This window comes from Dendrobates tinctorius, unplaced genomic scaffold (assembly GCF_039654945.1).
Source record: "Dendrobates tinctorius isolate UK_male_01 unplaced genomic scaffold, ASM3965494v1 ptg000177l, whole genome shotgun sequence".
Lineage (NCBI taxonomy): Eukaryota > Metazoa > Chordata > Amphibia > Anura > Dendrobatidae > Dendrobates > Dendrobates tinctorius.
In genome coordinates, this window is record NW_027361844.1 from 1,614,241 (window position 1) to 1,640,082 (window position 25,842).

The 25,842-nt window shown below is 44.3% G+C and overlaps 1 protein-coding gene and 1 long non-coding RNA gene across 4 annotated transcripts in view; one reads left to right on the forward strand and one right to left on the reverse strand.

Moving 5' to 3' along the window:
• The window catches only part of LOC141054217 (aldehyde oxidase-like), a 234,811-nt gene that overhangs the window by 181,312 nt on the left and 27,657 nt on the right, over nt 1–25,842 (forward strand). For both annotated transcript variants that reach the window (XM_073551447.1, XM_073551448.1), the window contains 7 exons: nt 2,570–2,657; nt 6,038–6,124; nt 9,589–9,780; nt 15,757–15,984; nt 16,386–16,481; nt 16,647–16,775; nt 16,904–16,978. In XM_073551447.1, coding sequence (XP_073407548.1) covers nt 2,570–2,657; nt 6,038–6,124; nt 9,589–9,780; nt 15,757–15,984; nt 16,386–16,481; nt 16,647–16,775; nt 16,904–16,978 — 895 coding nt within the window. The remainder of the gene's footprint in view (nt 1–2,569; nt 2,658–6,037; nt 6,125–9,588; nt 9,781–15,756; nt 15,985–16,385; nt 16,482–16,646; nt 16,776–16,903; nt 16,979–25,842) is intronic.
• On the reverse strand, nt 6,157–8,621 carry LOC141054218 (uncharacterized). 2 transcript variants are annotated; one of them, XR_012221382.1, is made up of 2 exons: nt 8,467–8,621; nt 6,157–6,949 (listed from the first exon to the last, which is right to left on the reverse strand). It is a non-coding gene; the product is annotated as an uncharacterized lncRNA (long non-coding RNA). The 2 variants fall into 2 exon arrangements; XR_012221381.1 differs by having other exon boundaries at nt 8,182–8,621.

Genomic DNA, 25,842 nt, shown 5'->3' on the forward strand with positions numbered 1-25,842 from the left:
TGATTTTGTTTGTAATTATGTGTATTTAGGTTGTGCAGACTAATCCCGATGCAGACAAAAGGCCTGATTCATCAAAACTTCCATGCCAAAATGTTGCGACTTTTAGTGTTTTCACACCAGTTTCTCCTAGCTCCGCTAAAATGGACAGAGCTGGGGCAGGACAAGTGTGTGGCAGGAGGCGTGACGCCATAGCCCAACCAAAAAAAAAACCCTCAGCAGATTACATAGAGGAGCATGCGGAATAAAATTAGAGCAAAAAAATACCAGTTTTCACAGGTCTCCTTTAGAGCAAGACTCCTGGTGAAACAGATAAAGGTTTGGGTTTTTTTCTGGGTGCAGGGCTATGTAGGTGCTTCATATTATATACATTCTCTTCTTGGTATTATGAAATATGTTACACTAGCTATGGCATAGTGCGTATGTATTGTCTTAGGGTATTCTATACTTTAATCGTAAGAAGTACTGTATTGTTTGGACTAGAAGACGCACTTTTTAACAAAAAAAGCTCTTGCTAAAAAGTGTGCGTGTCTTATAGTCCGGCGCACCTTCCTGTGATGGAGGAAAATGCTGACGCCGCTTCCTTCCAGATCACAAAGATAGCTGCCCTCTCTCCTCCTGTCTGACACTAAACTATGTGATAAGTAGAAGCTTTCTGGATCCTGTACGGAGGTTGAGCAGCTGAAGGGCCTTCCACCTGATTTAATCAAGGACCTTTCAGGTCACGTGACTGATCACATTACCTGAAAGGTCCTTGAGTTAATTGTGTGGAAGGTCCTTCAGCTGCTCAGATCATGCGGCCTCCAAACAGGTCGTGATCAGGAACTGCAACAGAAGAGCTGGACAGACCTATATTTAGCATTTTGGGGGTGAGTATCTGGAAGAGTAGTACCTGTGTAGGTATGTGTGCCGACTGGGGGGTGGTCCCTTTTGGCCATGGAACAGACTGGAGGCAGAGGCAGAAATCCATTCAATCAGGTCCAAACTTTATTTGGTGTCCTCTTGACATCCACAGCAGACACATCAGCTCCTGCTCCCTGGCCTGGGTAGTTGTCGCCTTCCTTCTGCTATGATTGGCGAAGACGCTCCGGGCTCTCACCATGACTGCCGTTAGGCCCACGGCCACAGCGCTTCCCCCTGGCTAAGTCTGCCTGCTGTACACCTACTCACTCTTCAGTGTCCCAGCCATCCGGTACCCAAACCTTCCGTCAGTCACTGTCGTCCCTTCCTGCAGCTGCCTCCTCAGGGCCACCCCCTTCTTTGAGTAAACGTCTCTGGTTCTCCTCTGTCCTTCCTGAGCTTCTTCTCTCTCCGTCCTCTCCTGTGCTCTTCTCACTTCTTTCTTCCCAGTGGGTATCTCTCTGCCCTGCCCCTGGGACTCTCCTCTCTTATATCTCCTCTCTCTGGTAATCCCCTTCTCAGTCCCGTAACTCCGCCCACCATGACTATGCAGTTTCCCCAGCCTAAGGCCTGCTGTTAAGTCCTTTTCTCACTGCTCTCTGTCTCCATCTTGTGGCCAAAACCCGGTACTACGTCACCCTGCACTAATTCCCAGCTGCTAACCATACACATACAATAAAGCATAGTGCACATCATCCTTTACATGTTCTTTCCATCTCAGACAGGTCCATGGGTCAGTCCACCCCCTACATCTGTTTGCTTCACTAAGTAAAATAAGAACTTATAGATGCAGATGATGAGCTAATAGAGCACCACTCATACTACAAGGGCTAAAAATACTGGCTGTGAAGGAGGATAGATTGTGCTGTACTGTGCGGGCCTACACTGAAGCAGTCTAGGCTGAATTACTGTCCACTTGAGCTAAGTTAGCTCTTTGAGAACTGTGTGTATGTAAATATGCATATAGCAGACCTGTGTGTGTCTACCTGTGCATATGCAGCAAAGCTGTGTGTATGTATATACATTATACTAGAACTCTGTATTTATTATACACACTGCAGAGAGACACTACCAATAGATTTATTACCTCCCTTTTCTGCCCAGGATATTAAAATGAGAAAATGAGTGTTAATGACCCCTACACTTTACACCCCCGAGGTAAGTTTTAAATACATTTTTCCTGTTTTCTGCTCTCTAAACCTTGGGTGCGTTTTATGGTAAGGTGCATCTTATAGTCCAAATAATGCAGTATATTAAAAAATCTTGAGAATGTATTTCACATGAAGCATATTCATTCCAGTTATTATAATTTATGCAAATTTACAATGAATGGATTGGACATCTTTTAGAGACACCCAACTAGTAGCACATTGCACCTCATTTCATCTTCAGAAATGCAACAATTCATTGTGGCATTGATTCCACTAGATCCTGAAATCATTCTGTATTAATATTTGTCCATGCGCACAGGACAAATTCCCGCAGTTGCTTCAAATTAGATGGAGGCACTGACATGCTTAGAAGATCCTTTCCTATCTCGACCCAAAAATAAATTAAGATCTTGGGATTTTTAATAAGCAAGGAAGATTCACTGTCATATTCTGGGAACCATGCCATGACTATTGGGGCATTGTTCTGCTAAAAATCTACTTCTGCTATAATTACATTTTAGGACAAAGCGTGCAGTACGTTGTGTTCTGGAACGCGGGGATGATATGCTAATTACAGGAGGACGACATCCATATCTTGGGAAATATAAAGTAAGTTGAAGTTGTTTATCTCCTGTTTTTATAAACAGAGAAAACTTAAAGTTGCTCTCTGGTGTATATATATCTATATATAGAAAGAGAAAATCAAAAAAGATAGAGGCAGCACACCATATGGAATTAGAAAAAAGTGCTTTTTAATAGCCCATGTGGCGATGTTTCGGTCTCAAGTGCAGAGAAAGGTCTGCACTTGAGACCGAAACGTCGCCACATGGGCTATTAAAAAGCACTTTTTTCTAATTCCATATGGTGTGCTGCCTCTATCTTTTTTGATTTTCTATTTACAAGGACTGGTATGTACCTGTGAGGCTTTGCACCCTACTTTTTCCTGTGGTGTTGTTCTCTATTTTTTATATATAGAGAGAGATATATACAATGGGTACGGAAAGTATTTATATGAAAGTGCGCATAGAGTTTGATAAAATACACATGAAGGACTCCCAGACTATGAGAACTAAGATTCTCTGGTCTGATGAAATGAAGATAGACCTTTTTGGTGATAATTCTAAGCGGTATGTGTGGAGAAAACAAGGCACTGCTCATCACCTGACCAATACAATCCTAACAATGAAACATAGTGGTGGCAGCAACATGCTATGGGGGTGTTTTTCAGCTGTAGGGACAGAACAATTGGCTGCAATTGAAGGAAATATGAATGCAGCCAAGTACAGAGGTATATTGGATGAAAGCCTCTTCCAGAATCTTCTGGACCTCAGACTTGGCCAAAGGTTCAGCTTCCAAGAAGACAATGACCCAAAGTACAAAGCTAAAATTACAAAGGAGTGGCTTCAGAACAATTCTGTGACCATTCTTGACTGTCCCGGCCAGAGCCCTGACCTAAACAATTGAGCATCTCTAGAGAGATGAAAATGGCTGTCAACCAATGTTCACCATCTAACCTGATGGAACTGGAGAGGATCTGCAAGGAAGAATGGCAAAGGCAAAGGATACCCAAATCCAGGTGTGAAAAACCTGTTGCATCATTCCCAAGAAGACAAGAAGACTCATGGCTGTACTAGCTCAAAAGGGGCTTCTACTCAATACTGAGCAAAGGGTCTGAATATTTATGACCATGTGATATTTCAGTTTTTCTTTTTTAATAAATTTGCAAAAATTTGTCCATTTCTGTTTTTTTCCAGTCAAGATGGAAAAAGCCATCTTGACTGGCTCCCCAGGCAGCAGTTCCTTTAAAATTCTTCCTTCGACGGATCTGTCAAATGTACATTAATAAGAAAAAAAATGAACTTTTTTAAATTTGCCAAACGGTTGCAATGAAACAAAGAGTGGAAAATTTAAAGGTGTCTCAATACTTTCCGTACACACAGTATATAACTAAGTATATACAGTCAAGGTCGTAACTACCACGGTCGCAGCAGTTGCCACTGCGACCGGGCTCGGGGGGAGTCAGGGGCCTGGCAGGCATATCTCCCAACTGTCCCGATTCTCACAGGACAATCCCGTTTTTGACCCCCCAACCCACGTCCCGCCCGGGAGTCTATTTTTCCTGCACTGCACTGAGCCGCCATGCCCCCCCATGCACCGACCCCATCCTTGCCCTCCCAGACAGACCCACCGGTCACCGCAGCCCCTCACTGATGATTCTCAGCAATGACATTGCTGAGATGTTCTGTGCACACAGGACCTGTGATGAGGTCACAGGAGGGGAGGAGTCAGGGATTACATGATCAGGGGCCTCGGTGTCTGCAGGACCCTGCTGTGCTGGTTGCCATGGTGCTGGATGAGGGTAAGTTTATGTGTGGGGTCAGGAGGGGATTACAGTGTGGATGTAGCAGAGCTGTGTGTGTACAATTTTGGACGGAGCAGAGTCGTGTGTGTACGAGGTGTAGTGAGCGGAGCCACGCGTGTACGAGGTGTACAGAGCAGAGCCGTGTGCGTATGAGGTGTACGGAGCGGCGATATGTGTGCATTTTGACATGGGGGGCCCCATTTGAACGTTCCCACCGGGGCCCATAACTTTGTAGTTACGCCACTATATACAGTATACTTGTGTGTGTATATATGTATGTGTATATATATATATATATATATGTGTGTGTGTACACTTCAAATACTTAAAATAAAAGATGTTGGCATATCATATCCACCTTCTTACACCCCAGCAGATACAGTAAAGGTCATTTTGGAGTTCTATATTTGTTTTCAAATTTTCAAATTAAAAAGCAGATCTGCGATTGGGCAACAGTGATCTTCTTTCTGTAAGATAGTTTGAAAATGAGACTCAAATATTGTATAATTTTTACAGGATAGAAAGGGAGATATACCGTACTTGTAAGTATTGCAAGTTTAATGGTATAATGAATGTCACTCACTGGTAATTAAAACAATCACCCTGGTCCATCTATCAATTGTTTGAGGGATTTTTGCTTCCATTATATATACATATTGTCTAATTCATTGTAAGTCATGAAAAACAAATGAAGGATTCATATTTTGGAACCGAGTAAGACTTCATTCACACTTCAGTTTTTCTAATGCGATTTCTGTGTTTCTCTCTGATAAAACTTGCATCTATTGTTATCTATGGAGCTGTTCACATGACTGTGTATTTTTTCCGACTGAGTGGTCCAAACAAAATCATGAAGACTTAAGGCCTGTTTCACTCATCAGTTTTTCACCATCAGTCAAAATCCGCCGTTTTGCAAAAAAAATGGATCCGCCATTTTGGTTGGCGGATCCGTTTTTTTTCCCATTGAGTTACATTACCGGCGGATCTTGACGGATGGCCATCCGTTGGATCCGTTTTTTACGCATCCGCCAAAATTTTGGCGTCCGCCAACATGCCTGGACGGACCATGCAACGTTTTTTCGGCCGTCTGGATCCGCATTTTACATTGCGCATGCCCGGAGGATTTGCCTCAGCCGCAAATTTAACCCTAAACCCTGTTCTGGCGGCAGAAAAAAAAAATTCTCTCTCTATCTCTCTCTCTCCTCCCCAGGCAGCGGTTCCTTTAAAATTCTTCCTTCGACGGATCTGTCAAAACAATGGTCCGCTGCCAAACGTTGTGGTCAGTACAGGAACGGATCCGTTGTCAGCCATTTTAGCGGATTTTAACTGACACAAAAAATTTATGTGTGAAACAGGCCTTTGCAACTTTGACCCGAATCTCATATAAAACTCACTAATGCAAGTCTATGCATTCATAAAAAAAAAAATCAACACCCGAATGCCATCTGTGTGCTATCTGTTTTCACGGACTGTTTGATATGAGAATATTTTCATTCAAGTAAAACTTTAGAAACTCCGCCCAGACTCAGATGGTAAAATTGACATATTGACCAAACTCTGACACCCTGATCAAATACATTGATGAAATGCTGATTTTCTTGTAATGTTAACAAAATGTGTCTTTCAGGTTGGGTTCATGAATGACGGACATGTAACTGCCGTGGATGTTTCTTATTTTAATAACGGTGGATCAACTTCCGATCTCTCTGTCTTGGTGAGTTAATAACTGCGTCCCATACCAAAAAGCCTAGGCTATTACATTTATCAAAAGAAAAAACATTATCATATTTTTTACAGAAGAGGTCACACATGTACATGCATTCATTTACATCTATTTGACACTGTGAGGCATTTACTAAAACTGTCATATTTTTTGAAATTGTTAAACTCAAATGAACAGCGGTAAAGTTGCACCAGATTTGTCACAGTGGTTCATGCTAGATGTAAGCTTCTTGAGAATTTCTAACCTAAGTCTATGCCACCTATTAGTTGGCTTCTTTGTGTTAGACATTTGGCTAAATGTTTTGGTGCACAGTGGCGCATCTTAAGCCACGCCCTTTTTATTGGGTTGTCCCAGCTTGTAATATGGGTAAATTTGCAACGTGCTTTCAATAATAAGCAACTTTGTAATTTGCCTCTTATTAAAAATCCTCTCTGTTCGCAAGAACAAAGGGAGGGATGATTTTATAGTGTACTTTTCAATCCGTAGATTACTGGCCACCACTGCTGTCTCTCAGAAGGGGTCAGTTTCCTAGCCAAGGAGGCTGACTTACAAGTTGTTTTCTACACAGCTTGAAAGCACAACTCTGAAGCTGGCCAGATCCCTGAATTTGTCCAGCTTTTTCTTCTGCACTCTTCTGGTCCTTCAGAGGCAAAGCTGCCTATGCTTGCAGGATGGGGGAGCGCACAGTTCTGACCAGCGGCACTGCCATTCTACTTTGTCTGAACCATCAGTTTTAAGGAGATCACCATCCGTTGCCACGCAGGAAGCTGGGAGGCTTTGGTGCAGGGCATTCCTGAAGATAGATAATGAAAGTCCCTGTAAGTGAAGACATGCCAAATTATCACTTATCCTCAGCCATTATAATGTAAACCAATAACTGGAAAAGTAAACACATATCAGTATCATATAAATAACAGGTCTTGGAAGTACCCAAAATGCAACATATCAAACCTATTATCACCAAGTACTACAGTAAATAAGGTCTACTAAATCAAACTAATTTTTCTAATCTCAAACACTATTATTAAATCAATTAAACAATACTACAAACAGTAAAAAAAATAAAAACAGAGACAATTAGAATGTGATAAGCTTCAGATGTCAGCATCGATTCCTTTATAACATCTATGCAAAGTAAGAGACCAATGTATACACACCATATGTCATTGTGTAATTAGACCACACTGCTCAGTACCTCTAGATTCCTTAGATTCAGGGGGTCTGACAACACTGCACACGAAACGTGCGTAGGGTTAATGAGCAGTGTGGTCTACACTATGGCATATGGTGTGTGTACATTGGTCTCTTACTTTGCATAGATGTTCTTAGGGGGAAGTACCTGAACTATAGGACAAATTGATATGTATTGATGTAATACTGGCCTTTGTTTGTTATAAAGGAGTCTATGCTGACATCTGAAGCTTGTCACATACTATTTGTATATCGGTGGTTAGACTAACCCTCATTGAGCAATTGTCATGATCACGTGTGTCAGGACGCAGATGATACCGCAAGGCGAACCCATAACACACGTGACCCTGGATACACCGCCTCCAGTGGGGCGCATTTAAATAATAAAACGTGCAGGTGGATACGCCGCCTCCACCTGGCGAATTTGGGTATTACACGTTATATACATAAAATCTGGAAACCCCGCCTCCAGTATGGCGAATTTAAATAATAAAGGGGAAACCTGGGAAACTTTAACAATGGTGGGCCCTGCAATAGGGAAAAGGGAATTGGAGATCTCCTGAGCTCCCCTGAGCCAGTGTCCCTGCACTCCTAACGTTCCCTATGCCGGTTTCGCACCGGGCGCCGCACGCGTACCTTAACGCCCTTGCTCGCCCTGAACCTAAACCCTCACTAGGGAATGGGTCGGTGCGGAGACTAATCCCACCACTGCACTAATAACACACATGAGGAAAGAGACAATACAGGGGAAACACCACTTAGCTTTGCTCTGTTGCGTGCGCTCCTAGCAACAGAGCCCTCCACCTGAGTGCATCTTCTCCTCCACCTGGATCCATCACCATAACAGGACCCTTCACCTTAGTGCAGCCTTGGAGCAGAGTCCAACACCAGTTGCAGCTGCTTAGAACCAGAGTCCCAAGGATGAGTTCAGCTGCTGACACGAAGTCGAGCATGCTTGAGTCCAGCTCAGCGGCCAAGTCCCACATGGTGAGTGCCACTCTCCATAGTCGCCACTCCACCAGCCCATGCAGACACTTCCCGCTGACACCATCACTGCGACTCCACCACGCCATGCCAGCCCTTCGTCCAGACACCATAGCTGAAACACATCCCCCCTGGCTAAGCTGCGCAGGACTCCTCACCAGCTCCATCCTTCCTCCAGGCTCTCCAAACCAGAGTGAAACAAACTCATAATATCACAGGCAGTGATTGCACACCTCTAGCACACCTTTATAGGGTGTGACACCTGATACCTAATTAAGTGCACAAAAACCCAAAGTGCAATACCACAACCACCACCGGGGACAGTCAAAACACCTTTGAACTTAACCAAAGTAAAAAAAGTTCACTTTGTGCTTTTAATACAGCCAGATCCAACACTGGATCATGACAGCAATATTCATATATGCTCTATGTAAATGTCTGGCTAATGAGAGTATATCTACTCCTCTGCACTTTATGATATTTAATTTTTGTTGTCCAAATTACTGATGTGCCTGTAATCATGTACGAGTATAACCACACTGCCCTCTTGTCTCTGTTTTGAAGGGTTTTTTATGGTTTTTATTTCATTGTTTGTAGTGTTCTATTTCATTGATTTAATAATAAAGTTTCAGATTATAAAAATTAATTTGATTTAGTAGACATTATATACTGTACAACTTGGTGGTATTAGGCTTTATCAAGCGATTGTCAAAAATACACAAAAACATGAGGCAAAGCACGTAAGACAGTTTTTGGTGCATTTAGCTGTATACCTCTACAGTACTGTGTTCTTCGACTTTTTTGTTTAAAAAACAAACTGACTTCAGAACTAGTTTGGGCTGTAGATTGTACATTGAAAAGTAATATATTTCTGTTTTTTTTTTTGTTACAGATTAAAAAATGTTCAGTGCCTGTTCTAGAAATGAGTGGATCGATTCATGGAACTCTGGTCCAGCATACAGGCCTGTGGTACCTGCAGGCTAGACAGGATACCTGCCCCCTTACCTTCCAGGGTCGCTGGGGCGTCAGGTTATCTGTCAGGTCTGGTGCAACGTCATCTGTGCATCACATCATACAGATGATGTTGCGCCAGTCCTGGCTATTCAAAAGCTGTATAGGGGACAGAGGAAGGTAAGAGTTTTGCAGGCCTCCCGTCTAGCTGACAGGTACCACTGACCTGGATGATGGACCAAACTCCCACAAATAAATCTTCTCATCTCTAGACAGTTTCAACCACAGAACAGTAATCAATTCTAGATATAATCCTTCTATTTTTTAAGGTAATAGAGGTTGTTTTGATGAACATGGACAATGCTTATAAAATACCCAATTTGAGAGGCAAAGGCAGTGCCTGCAAGACTAACTTACCATCAAACACCGCCTTCCGGGGATTTGGCTTCCCACAAGGTGCTTTTGTGACTGAAACCTGGATGAGTGAAATAGCTATTAAAATAGGACTCCCACCAGAGAAGGTAAGTAGAATAGATTCTGGTATATACCGTATATTCCCCATCTTGGTATATATGTCCATTATCTTGGGCTCCATCCTGATATATATTTCCCGTCCTGGTATATATGTCACTTATCCTGGGCTTCATCCTGGTATATATATCCCCCATCCTGGTATATACTGCTGCAGGAGAGGAAGAATCCAGGCTTGGACTGAGCCCTTTTCAGATTTACCTTTTTATGTGTAGTTTATTTTTAAAAAAGGTCTCATTCCAAGTCTGAAATGCATAACAAAGCGACATTCACATGTTCAGTATTTGGTCAGTATTTTACATCAGTATTTGTAAGCCAAAACCAGGCGAGGAACAATCAGAGGAAAAGTACAATAGAAACATGTCACCACTTCTTTATTTATCACCCACTCCTGGTTTTGGCTACAAATACTGATGTGAAATACTGACCAAATACTGAACGTGTGAACGTGGACTAAAACTACTACCCCAGAGTCTGGATTCTTGCTCTCCTACAGCAGCATGGTCATTCTAACGCTTCTCCATTTCAATGTGCATTCCTCATGTACACACACAAGACAGTGTATTCTGAAAAGTTACTTGAAAGCAGTTACCTTTTAACAGGGGTGAACCTAGCCTCTCTGCTGCCTGTGGCAAACCGCAAAATGACGCCCCCTCCCCGCACACAAAGTAAATTTTCATATCTATCCTGTAAAATTGAGTACAATAGTGGACATTTTGATTTAGATGAATAGAAAAAAAAGGTGTCCAAACACAAGGATGTCAGCGCCATCACACGCACATACAAGAACAACACAAAAGTATCCAGAACAGAGGTCATTAATGGCAATGGTAGGCCTGGCACAGGGCCGGACTGGGACAAAAAAGCAGCCCTGCCGCACAAATCCCACCAGCCCACAAACTATAACACTCCTCACCCCGATCAGTGAATTTTTGCTATACTTTGTCGTCCCCTCATCACTCTCTTTAAGGAGTTATTTGAAGAGCCACATGTGAATGGCACCACAGTGCGTATGATTATCCACAGCTCCATTTACATGGTGCTCTTCAAAGCTACGTTTCCTAGGATCATGGGGGTCCCAGCAGTCAGATCCACAACAAACAGAAAGTCATCCCCTATCCCCACATAATGCTCCATACAGTATTATGTGCCCCATATATTACTGCATACAGTATAATGGGCCCCATATATTACTTCATACCGTATAATGGGCCCCATATATTACTTCATACAGTATAATGGGCCCCATATATTACTTCATACAGCATAATGTGCACCATATATTACTGCATACAGTATAATGGGCCCCATATATTACGTCATACAGCATAATGGGCACCATATATTACTTCATACAGTATAATGGGTCCCATATAATTCTCCCCAAACCCCGCTGCTCTGGTATCCTCAGTGTACTCTGATCCTCTGCACTGCTTGGAACAGGGACATCATTAACTTTACGTATATAATTGTCCACTTGGACTGATAGCAATAGTGATTTGTTTGTACCCTGTTCTCTGGGGCTGGCCCACTTTATGGGGGTGCTCAGGGCATATGATTATACACCAGTAAAAAGTATGAGAGGCTCAATGTGACCACTGCCACCTAGTTTCCTACCCCTCTTATTCTACTGGTACTGTGGGCACACTGACTGTTACTGAGGAAAAGAAAGAACAGAGAGAAAAAAGAAAACAGAGAAAGAAAGAAAGAACAGAGAGAGAAAGAAAGAGGAGAAAGAAAGAAAGAAAGAAAGAAAGAAGAGAGAGAGAAAGAGGAGAAAGAAAGAAAGAAAGAAGAAAGAAGGAAAAAAACAGAGAGAGAAAGAACAGAGAGAGAGAGAAAGAAAAAAGAAAGATTGGAGAGATAAAGAAACAGAGAGAGAAAGAAAGATTCTATAAAGATACTATAGCAGCCCGGCTCCCACTGTAGTGCCCACCTGAGCCTCCCAATGCAGGACATATCATGATCCGCTCACATGGCCGGCATCCCCGAGTCCAAGGCGATCCTGCTGTCCGCGCTGTTGGAGAAGGACACGGTGATGGATCTGAAGCATTCCCTGAAGTTCCTCCATGGTTCCATCACAATCTCCTCCCGAAATTACCTCATTTCCGGTCAGCTACTAGCACGTCACTTCCGGTGGAACGTCACGTGCAAATTTTACAGTGCTCCTCGGGGCTCCGCCGTGTACTCCTGTGTCCGTGGGAAAAGTAAGCTCCCAGCCGGGGCAGTGGGGCAAAATCGGGACTGTCCCGCTGGGAAGTATGAATGCTCCCCACCACACACCTTGTACACGTATGGCTCCGCACACATCATACACACATGGTTCAGCTTTTTGTGCCTCGTACACACACGGCTCAGCTCTGTACACCTCACACACACACGGCTCCACTCAGTACACACATGGCTCCATTCCGTAAACCTCGTACACATGCGACTCCGCTCTGTACACCTCGTACACACACGACTCCGTTCCGTACACCTCGTACACACACACGGCTCCGCTCCGTACACCTCGTACACACACACGGCTCCGCTCCGTACACCTCGTACACACACACGGCTCCGCTCCGTACACCTCGTACACACACACGGCTCTGCTCCGTACACCTCGTACACACGCGGCTCCACTCCATACACCTCGCACACAACTCCGCTCTGTACACCTAACACATTCGTGGCTCTGCTCCGTACACCTCGTACACACACACGGCTCCGCTCCGTACACCTCGTACACATGCGAATCCGCTCCTTACACCTCGTACACACACAGCTCCGCGTTGTACACCTCACACACTCGCAGCTCTGCTCCGTGCACCTCGTACACACACACGGCTCCACTCCGTACACCTTGCACATGCGTGGCTCCGCTCCGTACACTCCGCACACCTCGCACACACGTGGCTCCGCTCCGTACACACACATAGCTCTACTCCATACACATCTCTGCCCCGTACACCTCGTACACGTGCAGCTCCGCTCCGTGCACTTCGTACACGTGTGGCTCTGCTCCGTGCACCTCGTACACACACACGGCTCCGCTCCGTACACCTCATATACACATGGCTCCGCTCCGTACACCTCATACACACACATGGCTCTGCTCCGTACACCTCGTACACACGGCTCCGCTCCGTACACCTCGTACACACACAGCTCCGCTCCGTACACCTCGCACTCGTGCCGCTCTGCTTCGTACACCCTGTAACCCCCCCCTGACCCCATACATAAACTTCCCTCATCCAGCACAATGACAACCAGCACAGACAGCAGAGTCCTGCATAAACCAAGGGCTGATGCGCACAGGACCTGTGATGAGGTCACAGGAGGGGAGGAGTCAGGGGTCACATGATAAGGGGACCCTGACTCCTTCCTTCCTGTAACTTCATCAATTACAAGCCTCTTGCACGACCGCAGCACCAGCGTGCAGAGGCTAAATTGTAGGTGCTGCAGGTAGAGGAGCGCATATTGCCGCCCCCTGCTGCCTGCCACTTGAGCTGAGCAGCTGGCTGAAATCGCCTCATTATAACTGCGGCCCTGCCCTTTAAATTGCAGAACACATTTAACATGTACAATATATGCAACATGATATATGCAGAACATGAAGAAAATCAGAGAAGTAACACATTCATTACAGATTGGCTGGCATAGCTTGTCTATTTAAAGAGTAACCATCATCATGTGAAAAGTAGCAACTCTGTTATATATCTTATTATAGAAATCTTCTTGTTTCTCCACCAGGAATGATTTTTTAATCTCAAAATTCTCAATTCATAGTTAAAAGAGACTTTTACATTACTGAGATACAAGTTGACAGTTGGTGTTTATAAGATTCTATGTAGTCCAGAGGGTGAAGGAGCGCTACCTCTAGCTCCTCCTCCTCTTTCCTCCTCCCCTCTCATCAGTACCAATTGTCATCCCCCATCTTAGTAATGTAAAAATCTGCATTAGCTGAATGCCGATTTTACTCATGAAATGAGAATCCTAAGAATTAATAATTAGTCCTGGGAAAAGAAGCAGATTTCTCTGATAAGATATATTTCAAAGTAGCTTATTTTCACATCTACATGATTTACAAAATAAAAAGTAAAATTATGATTACTCTTTAACCTCTTTTCGACGTTGGATGTAATAGTTCACCCATGTCGGACTCCCTCTGTTTGGTGCGGGCTCCATTGCTGAGTCCGCATCTCTCTGGGCACATGTCAGCTGATCTGTACAGCTGATATGTGCCCACAACAACTGTGGGTGGAATTGCGATCCACCCGCAGCTGTTATCTAGTTAAATGCCTCTGTCAATCTGACAGCGGCATTTAACTCATGCTTAATGGAAGCCCGTGCCACGGGTATCACAGGTCACCAATGGATAGGCATGACAACCAGAGGTCTGAAGCAGACTTCTATGGTTGTCTTTACCAGATTTCTAAGAGCGCCACCCTGTGGTTGGCGCTCATAGCAAGTGAGCATTTCTGCTACACACAGGCAATATGACCATCGCCTGTATGTAGCAGAGGCGATTGAAGTAGATCAGCTTCTAGTCTCTCATAGAGACTATTGAAGCATGCAAAAAGAAAAAAAGTTTTTAAAAATATTAAAAAATATAAAAATTCTAACCAGCCCCTTTCGCCCCATTAGAAAAAAAACAATAATAAAAAAAATCAAATATACGCATATTTGGTACTGCCGCGTTCAGAATCACTTGATCTATCAATATAAAAAAAGAATTAACCCAATCGCTAAATGGCGTAATGAGAAAAAAATTCAAAATGCCAGAATTACATTTTTTTGGTCGCCACTACATTGGAATAAAATGCAATAATGGGTGATCAAAAGATCGTATCTGCATCAAAATGCTATTAATAAAAATGTCAGCTCAGTGCACAGAAAATAAGCCCTCACCCAACCCGAGATCATGAAAAATGGAGACGCTACAGGTATCAAAAAATGGCGCCATTTTTTCAACAAATTTTGGAATTTTTTTTCACTACTTAAATAACAAAGAACATAGACAAATTTGGTGTCTGTGAACTTGTAATGACCTGGAGAATCATAATGGCTGGTCAGTTTTAGCATCTATTGAACATGGTAAAAAAAAAATAAATCTGTGGAATTGCACTTCTTTTGCAATTTCACCACACTTGGAATTTTTTTTCCTGTTTTCCAGTACACGAAATGTTAAAACCAATGGTGTCATTCAAAAGTACAACTTGTCCTGCAAAAAACAAGCCCTAATATGGCCATATTGACCAAAAAATTAAAAAGTTATGGCTCTGGGTAGAAGGGGAGCAAAAAACAGATATTCAAAAACTGAAATACCTCTGGTTGTGAAGGGATAAATATAGTTTTCATTTGAAATTATAATGTGTGAGAATCTTATTGGCTTTTGTTTTTACTCCTTAGCAATATAAAAAATAAAGAGAATTAAAACATGGTTTTAAGGTTAATAATTGTAATGTCAAATCAAGGCTGTCTTATTATTCAAAAAGTAAAGTTACATTTGCCCCCCAATGTTGCCTTTGAGCCAGAAAAAGTAGCCACTATATACTGTGTATTATTAGCCACAAATTCCACTGCTGATTACAGCTGATTGCCTGTCGTTCACACTATTAACCAAGGCATCTGTGTATTGTATTACAACACTGAAGAAAAAATGGAGTAGGCCAGGAGCCACCAGAAAATGGTATATAAAGAAAGATAAATTTTATTGAAACATTAGATTAAAAACTTACTGCATGAAGAATAAATTTCAAGAATCAAAAACTGTGGACTTCATGGCCTACTCCATTTTTCTTCGGTGTTGTAATGCTTTCTAGAGTACTTCACTACTTTGTACCTTTTTACATGTGGAGAGCAGTACTTAAACATGCTCTCAGCTCTATTACACAAACTGTGCTCTTTGGTTATCATTTTATCTAATCTGTATACTGTAGTAAAATAATATGCTGGCGTACATCAACTCTATTTTTCAGGTCAGGGAGATAAATCTGCACAGAGGAATTAGCCAGAACCATTTGAAACAGGAGATAGATGCCAGAACGTTGATTATGTGCTGGAATGAGTGCATGGAGAAGTCTTCTTACCACAACAGAAGGATGGCCATTGAAGATTTTAATAATCAGAACTATTGGAAGAAGAAGGGGCTGGCCATAATACCTTTGAAATATCCCATCGGATCAACTGCAAAATTTTTTGGGCAGGTAATGTTAATTAGCCATGGCATGTTTTTTGTTCTAGATTAGAACAGTGCGTTCCATTATCTCCTAAATCTGTTCCACCATAACTTAGTGTCAAGCTTTAAAGCAAAAGCTAATTCAGCAGTGTCAGTGTTTCTCCATGTATGTATTCCCATCATATGCCATATTATCAAGGAATTACCAGAGATCCTAAAAAATTACCATCATACAGCCAATGTCTTTCATTTTTATTATTTCCCTAAAAATTGTCATCTTTAGTAAAAGCAAAAACTAAAAACTAAAAAAAAATGAATGAAAAGTTTAGTTCAGTAAACCAGGGAAAGATTTTTTGTGTGGATTTTTTTTTGTACTAACCACCGATTATACTCATTATTTTACACAACACTCACTGTCCTCGGTTATAGGCGGCTGCTCTTGTCCATATCTACTTGGATGGATCGGTCTTGGTCAGTCATGGAGGTGTAGAGTTGGGGCAAGGTGTCCACACAAAGATCACACAGGTACACCATTGAATTAAATTTGACTTGTTTAATCCATGTAAAGAGTGTTTAAATATAAAAAATGAGATTTATGCAAGTGCCACAATTTACAGATTGTTGCCGCAAAGTATTTCCATTGAGATAAAAATACTTGCGTTTTATTTACTCGTGTTTTGCTTTTTTTAGATTGCAAGTCGTGAACTTGAGATTCCAGTATCGAATGTGCATGTGGTAGAAACCAGCACAACTTCTGTTCCTAACACAATACCTTCTGGGGGATCTCAAGGAACTGATGTCAATGGCATGGCAGTTAAGGTGATCCCACATACAGTATTATAATATTTATCTGAATTATACTTCTATGAATACTATAAAAATGTATTGGACTTGTTTAATAATTTGTGGTTCTATGAATCAGTATTTTGTTTCATTCGATTTCACAGAGTGCATGCCAGAAACTCATGGAACGTCTGAAACCCATTAAAGAGGAAAATCCTAAAGGTTCATGGAAGGACTGGGTAAAAAAAAAAAATCTAATATATGCTAAATAATATCACTGTAGTAATCCCATGGTGCAGGTCCTCCTTAACCTCTTAACAATGAACAGCGAACATGTACGGCCCTGTTTGGCATGGGATGAATGGAGAGGGCTAAGCTAAGGAGCTATTCTAACCATTCATCAGCGGCAGGTTGTTATGACAGCCATGGATCCTGAAGACTGAGAAGTTAAATTCAGCTCACCATAGAAGACATCTAAGGTTTGTCTGGAGCTTGGAAGAATGCTGAGCCAAAGCGTGAAGCAATCCAAAGAAGGGGAATACAACTCAACGGACTGTGAAATGTATTTATCACATAGTGCTCAGTGGAGGATAAAATGAGGCATCAGCGATACAGCTCACATGAAGGCGATATCTACGTATTTCAGGTGACTAGGATGCCTAGTCAGGTGATTAAGCATGCCTAGTCACCAAAAAGCATAGATATCGCCTTTATGTGAGCTGTACCGCTGATGTCTTGTTTTATCCTTCACTCCTCCACTGAGCACCATGTAAATAAAGCCATTTCATAATCCGCTGAGCTGGATTCCCCATTGTCCTGGAGACTGCAGCGCCTGTCATGATGATACTCCTTTGAAAGCTTTTGCTTGGCATTCATAGGAGACCATGATTTTTGCTATATACAGCAATGCAATAGTATTGCGGTAAAAGCACAAAATATACAGAAAATGGTGGAAGTAAAAGATTTGAAAATATACCGTATATACTCGTGTATAAGCTGAGATTTCCAGCCCATTTTTTGGGGCTAAAAGCCCCCCAGCCCCCCCCTCCCCTCTCGGCTTATACACGAGTCATATACCTGGGGGTCGGCGGGGGAGCGGGGAAGTCAGAGATCAAACTTACCCCCTCTGGCCCGGTCTCTGCAGCCCCCCCGCTTCTCCACGGTCTCCCTTCCTGCCTTCGGTGGTCACATAGTACGGCTCATTAAACTCATGGATATGCGCATATGCGAATATGTGCTGCTTGCCGCTGTCGGCTGCATCCTGTGTCAGTGACGTTTAGGCAGCAGAGGGCGCGATGATGTGGTTAGTGCGTGCTGTGTCCTCTGCTGGCTGAAGATTCACTGACACAGGAAGGGCTGACAGCGGTGAGCAGCGATGGACCCCGGACAGGTGAATATCTCAGGTGCCGTGTCCTGAGCAGGAGAGGTGAGTATGGCATTTTTTTTTTGTAGCAGCAGCATATGGGGGCATAATATATGGAGTATCTTAAGGGGGCAGCATATGGGGGCGTATTCTATAGAGCAGCATTTGGGGGCATATTCTATGGAGCAGCATATGGAGGCATATTCTATGGAGCAGCATATGGGGGCATATTCTATAGAGCAGCATATGGGGGCAGCATATGGGGGCATATTCTATGGAGCAGCATATGGTGGCATATTCTATGGGGCAGCATATGGGGCATAGTCTATGGAGCAGCATATGGGGGCATATTCTATGGGGCAGCATATGGGGGCATATCCTATGGGGCAGCATATGGGGCATAGTCTATGGGGTAGCATATGAGGGCATAGTGTATGGGGCAGCATATGGGGGCATATTCTATGGGGCAGCATATGGGGGCATATTCTATGGAGCAGCATATGGGGGCATATCCTATGGGGCAGCATATGGGGGCATAATCTATGGAGCAGCATATGGGGGCATATTCTATAGAGCATTTTATAGGGGCATAATCTGTAAAGCATCTTATTGGGGCATAATCTATGGAGCATTTTATGGGGGCATAATCTATGGAGCATTTTATGGGGGCATAATCTATGGAGCATTTTATGGGGGCATAATCTATGGAGCATTTTATTGGGGCATAATCTATGAAGCATCTTATTGGAGCATAATCTATGGAGCATTTTATGGGGGCATAGTCTATGGAGCATCTTATTGGGGCATAATCTATGGAGCATTTTATTGGGGCATAATCTATGGAGCATTTTATGGGGGAATAATCTATGGAGCATCTTATTGGGGCATAATCTATGGAGCATCTTATTGGGGCATAATCTATGGAGAATCTTATGGGGGAGAATCTATGGAGCATCTTATGGGGCATAATCTATGGAACACCTTATGGTGTCGGAAATGGAGACACAAGCATTTTTTTTAACAAATTTAAAAATCTTCATAATATGCATGTTTGGTACTGCCGGAATTGTACTGACCCTATTATCATCTTTCCAGGTCATTTTAACTACACAATGAACACCTTAAAAACCAACCTCAAAACACAAATGCGGAATTGTGTTTTTTTCAGTTTCACCTCACATGGAATTTTTTTTCCACTTTCCATTACATTATATGGTAATATGAATGATGTCCTTCAAAAGTACAACTTGTCCAATAGAAACCATATGGTTATGTGGGTGAAAATAAAAAAAGTTATAAAAAAGTTATGGCTCTTGGTAGAAGGTGAGAATAAAACGAAAGAGCAAAAATGAAAATCACTTGGTTTTTAAGGAGTTTAAGAATTATTTTTTGTAATATTTCAGACTATGAAGTAGCGTATATACACGTGTAGAAATTGAGATTTTCAGCCCATTTTTTGGGGCTGAAAGTCCCCCTCTCGGCTTATACACAAGTGAGTGTAATGAGCGGTACCACGTGACCGCTGAAGGCAGGAAGGGAGACCATGGAGAAGCGGGGCTGCAGAGACCGCACCAGGAGGGGGTAAGTAAAATGGCGGATCTTAATAGGGGCGGATGGGGCGGTCGCCCCGGGCCCAAGGTTTTTTGGGGGCCCAGGGGCAGGGGCGGGCTGGGCCGGGTGGCAGAGAGGCAAATGCCCCCCGGACCGCTCCCCCAGCACCTGTACAGGGCCGGCCGTGCCCTGTGCTGTGACGCCGCCGGCAGCAGACAGCCGCCCGCATCACATTCTATGAGGGGCCGGGAGCTGTGCACGGCCGTCACCTTGACGGCTGCTCAGCTCCGGCTCCCTCTGGCTGTACTTCCGGGTCAGATGTCGGGCGTGCGCGATGACGTCATCGTGCACGCGCCGACATGTCCCGGAGGATGCTGAAAGCAGAGGCACTGCTGGGGAGTGAGCCGGCTGTGAGGTAAGTATGGGGAACTGTTTTTATTTTTTTTATTTATAAAATGAATTAAATGGGGGAGGGGGTGAGTGGGGGCTGTACACAATGAAGGGGGGGTGACTGGGGCTGTATATGATGAAGGGGGGGCGACTGGGGCCTGTATATGATGAAGGGGGGGTGACTGGGGGCTGTACACAATGAAGGGGGGTGACTGGGGCCTGTATATGATGAAGGGGGGTGACTGGGGCCTGTATATGATGAAGGGGGGTGACTGGGGCTGTACATGATGAAGGGGGGTGACTGGGGCCTGTATATGATGACGGGGGGGTGACTGGGGGCTGTATATGATGAAGGGGGTGACTGGGGGCTGTATATGATGAAGGGGGGTGAGTGGGGTCTTCACATGATGAAGGGGGGTGAGTGGGGCTACACAGGATGAAGGGGGTGAGTCGGGGCTACACATGATGAAGGGGGTTGAGTGGGGCTAGACATGATGAAGGGGGTGAGTGGGGTTGTACAGGATGAAGGGGGTGAGTGGGGGCTTCACATGATGAAGGGGGTGAGTGGGGCTGTACAGGATGAAGGGGGGTGACTGGGGTTGTACAGGATGAAGGGGGTGAGTGGGGGCTTCACAGGATGAAGGGGGGATGAGTGGGGGCTTCACATGATGAAGGGGGGTGAGTGGGGCTGCACATGATGAAGGGGGGGGTGAGTGGGGCTGCATATGATGAAGGGGGGGTGAGTGGGGCTGAACATGATGAAGTGGGGGATAAGTGGGGCTGCACATGATAAATTAAGGGGTAAGTGGGACTGCACATGATGAATTAAGGGGTAAGTGGGACTGCACATGATGAATTGGGGGTAAGGGGAACTGCACATGATGAATTAAGTGGTAAGTGGGACTGAACATGATGAATTGGGGGTAAGAGGGACTGCACATGATGAATTGGGGGTAAGGGGGACTGCACATGATGAAGTGGGGGTAAGGGGCACCGCACATGAAGTGGGGGTAAGGGGGACTGCACATGATGTGGGGGTAAAATTAACTGGACATGATGATGGGGGAGTGGGGCTGCACATGAAGTTGGGGGGGAAGGGGACTGCACATGATGAAATGGAAGGGGGGATAAGGGGCTGCAAATGATGAAGCGGCACTGCAGATGAAGTGAGTGGGTGATAGGGGACTGCAATGGATGAAGTAAGGGGACTTCAAATTAAAGTGGGGACATTAAAGTGGATCCCCTATGGCCAGGATCACGTTGGGCGATTTTGTGCGTATTGGCCGTAGGCCTACAGCTTATGTGCAACGTCCTTTTAGGCCATGTCCACACGTGGTGGAATGGTGGCGGGTTTTCCGTATGGACCCGCAGCAAACCAAGTGCTGCGGTCCATACGGCTGTCAATTCCCGCACGGGGACCGCAGCGCTCAGGTGGGAAGGGGGGTACAGGGGCCCAGGTTTTATGAACAGCCCCGGGCCCATAGTCCACTTAATCCGCCACTGGGTAAGTATAGCGATATTCACCTGTCCCGAGTCCATCGCTGCTCACCACTGTCTGTTGCGTCCTGTGTCAGTGACATTTAGCCAGCAGAGTGTGCGGTGACATGGTTAGTGCGCGCCGTGCCCTCTGCTGCCTGAACATCACTGACAGATGATGTGGCAGACAGCGGTGAGCAGCGATGGACCAGGGGACAGGTGAATATCTCAGGTGCCAGGTCCTGAGCAGGAGAGGTGAGTATGGCTTTTTTTCTTGCAGCAGCATATGGGGGCATAATATATGGAGCATCTTATGGGGGCAGCATATGGGGACATATTCTATGGAGCAGCATATGGGGGCATATTTTATGGGGCAGCATATGGTGGCATAGTCTATGGGGCAGCATATGGGGGCATATTCTATGGAGCAGCATATGGGGGCATATTCTATGGAGCAGCATATGGGGGCATATTCTATAGAGCAGCATATGGGGGCATATTCTATGGAGCAGCATATGGGAGCATATTCTATGGGGCATAGTCTATGGAGCAGCATATGGGGGCATATTCTATAGAGCAGCATATGGGGACATATTCTATAGAGCAGCATATGGGGGCGTATTCTATTGAGCAGCATATGGGGGCATATTCTATGAAGCAGCACATGGGGGCATATTTTATGGAGCATATTACGGGGGCAGCATATGGGGGCATAATATATGGAGCATCTTATGAGGGCAGCATATGGGGGCATATTCTATGGGGCAGAATATGGGGGCATATTCTATGGAGCAGCATATGGGGGTATAGTCTATGGAGCAGCGTTATGAATAAGTCACCGGAGGAGGAGAAGACAAAAATACAAGCTAAGTCCAGAAAACCGGAGAGGTTGGTAGCTATCGAATTGCAGACCCCTGATCCTATACACCACAACTAACAGTAGCCATGGGGGGTTTCTACGGTGCCCTAGACCCCTCGTCACAGCCGGAGAACTACATAAGCCTAAAGAAGGAAAGGGGAAATCTCAACTGCCCCAGAGCAGACCCCAAAGCAATAGACAGCCCCCAACATGTATTGTCGGTGAAATACAGATGAAAGCACAAACACTGACAGAAAGACTGGCTGAGCAAACGATGGGGCCCAACTAACTAGATAGACAGGACAGAAAAGATGCTGGCTGCAATCCACCAAAAACCCTACCAAAAATGTCCCAATCGTCTGATAGGGAAAAAGGCCCTGAAGTCGCTAGACTTCAAAATCCCTATATCAGCACTCAGGTATATTCTGAAAGCAGAGCAAAGAGATAAACTGATCAGAGACAAAAATGGAATTCAGCCAGTCCCAACCAGGACTGGCTGAATATAAACACTAAGGAAACCAGACAAAATCTCATGGAATAATAGCAGGGCAAAAACTTAGCTTTTAATAGACAGGAACTAAACTGGATGCAAGAGCTCAGAGCAGAAAGGATCACCAGCAGCCCTGCAGGGCGTCGGCTGCCTTATATCCACTCAGAAATTCCAGATGTCCAATCACACTCCGCCTGTTCAGATGACAGGTTCTTCCCATCCCAATCAATTTCACTACCTCTCTTCACCAGCAGAGGGAGTTCATCAGACATCAAAGGTGAAGGGGAGAATGAACTCACAATAGAGCAGCATATGGGGGCATATTCTATAGGGCAGCATATGGGGGTATATTCTATGGAGCAGAATATGAGGGCATATTCTATGGAGCAGCATATGGGGGCATATTCTATTGGACAGCATATGGGGGCATAGTCTATGAAGCAGCACATGGGGGCATATTCTATGTAGCATCTTATGGGGCAGCATATGGGGGCATATTCTATGGGGCCAAATATGGGGGCATATTCTATGGAGCAGCATATGGGGGCATATTCTATGGAGCAGCATATGGGGCATATTCTATGGGGCAGAATATGAGGGCATATTCTATTGGGCAGCATATGGGGCATATTCTATTTGGCAGCATATGGGGCATATTCTATTGGGCAGCATATGGGGGCATATTCTATTGGGCAGCATATGGGGGCATAGTCTATGAAGCAGCACATGGAGGCATGTTCTTATGGGGCAGCATATGGGGGTATATTCTATGGAGCAGCATATGGGGGCATATGTATGGAGCAGCATATGGGGGCATATTCTATGGGGCAGCATATGGGGGTATATTCTATGGAGCAGCATATGGGGGTATATTCTATGGAGCAGCATATGGGGCATATTGTATGGAGCAGCATATGGAGGCATATTCTATGGGGCAGCATATGGGGGCATATTCTATGGGGCAGCATATGGGGGCATAGTCTATGGAGCATCATATGAGGGCATAATCTATGAAGTATTTTATGGGGGCATATTCTATGGAGCAGCATATGAGGGCATAATCTATGGAGCATTTTATGGGGGTATAATCTATGGAGCATCTTATGGGGGCATAAGCTATGGAGCATCTTATTGGGGCATAATCTATGGAGCATCTTATGGGTGCCTCATCTATGGAGCATTTTATGTGGCATAATCTATGGAGCATGTTATGGGGAAATAATCTATGGAGCATCTTATGGGGCCATAACCTTTATGGAGCACTATATGAGTCATATTATTCTATGGAGCATCTTATGAGGGCATTATTAACCTTTGTGCAGCATTATATGGGGTGTATTTTGTATGGAGCATCTTATGGGGCCCATCATGAACTGTATGGAGCATTATATGGGGCTCCTGATTCAATATGGATATTCAAAAACATTTAACCTACTGATGTCTCAATTCATTTTACTTTTATTGGTATCTATTTTTATTTTTTAAATTTACCAGTAGCTGCTGCATTTTCCACCCTATGCTTATAGTCTATACGTTTTCCCTGTTTTTTGTGGCAAAATTAGGGGGGTCGGCTTATACACGGATTGGCTTATACATGGGTATATACGGTACTTTAGATGGGGTGGAAAAGGCTACAGACTTTTTTTTTTTTTGCTAAATTTTAACCATACAGTGGCATTTAAAAGTTTGGGCATCCCTGGTCAAAATTACTGTTATTGTGAACAGTTAAGCAAGTTGAAGATAAAATGATCTCTAAAAGGCCTAAAGTTAAAGATGACAGATTTTCTTTGTATTTTATGCAAAAAGAACACCGTTTTTTTGGACTATAAGATGCACCTAAGTTTTAGAGGAGGAAATTAGGAGAAAAAAAAACTGAAGCAAAAAATGTGGTAAATTCTGTACTTAATATCCCCTATCCTGGTAAATATGGTCCCCTCATCCCTATCCTGGTAATTATGGTCCCCTCATCTCCATCCTGATACACATGGCCCCTCATTCCTACCCTGATATGCATGGCTCCCTCATCCCTATCCTGGTATGCGTGGACCTCTTATCCCTATCCTGCTATGCAAGGCCCTCATCCCTATTCTGGTTTGTATGCCTCCTCATCCTTATCCTGGTATGAATGGTCCCCTTCATCCTTATCCTGGCAGGAATGATGGCCCTCATCCCTATACTGGTATGTAGGGTCCCCATTTCGTCCAAGTATGCATGGCCTTATCCCTATCCTGATATGCAGGGCTCCATCCTTAACCTGGTATGATTGGACCCCATCCCAGTCCTGGTATGCAGGGCCCTATCTTTAACCTGATATGATTGGCCCTCATCCCGGTCCTGGTATGCATGGCCCCATCCTTATCCTGGTATGATTGGTCCCATCCCAGTCCTGGTATGCATAACCCCATTCTTATCCTGGTATGATTGGCCCCATCCCTGTCCTGGTATGCATGGTCCGATCCTTATCCTAGTATGCATGGTCCCATCCTTATCTTGGCATGATTGGCCCCATCCTCATCCTGGTATGCATGGTCCCATCCTTATTCTGGTATGATTGGCCCCACCCCCATCCTGGTATGCATGGCCTCCATCAGAAAAGATTTAAAAAAAAACCCATTAAACTTACCTACCCGGTGCTCCCTCGCAGTGTCCCAGCAACTGCTTAATGTTTGCAAGCAGTGCATGGCAGAGACGTCATGCGCTGCCCACAAGCAGAGCACAGCTGCCAGAATGCTAACCAGGACTGTTCATCGCAGAGAGCAGTGAGTATTCATTCCTCTTCAGTAGCGCGCAGTGTCAGCCACTGGCTTCCTGCTGCTACCGGCGGTCACGTGTGCCGATACTTAAGAGAAATGAATATTCTGAATATTCATTTCTCTTAAGTATTGGCACACGTGGCCGCCGGCTGCAACAGGAAGGCGGTGGCTGACACTGCGCGCTACTGAAGAGCAATGAATAGCTGAAGATCTGCTAGCAA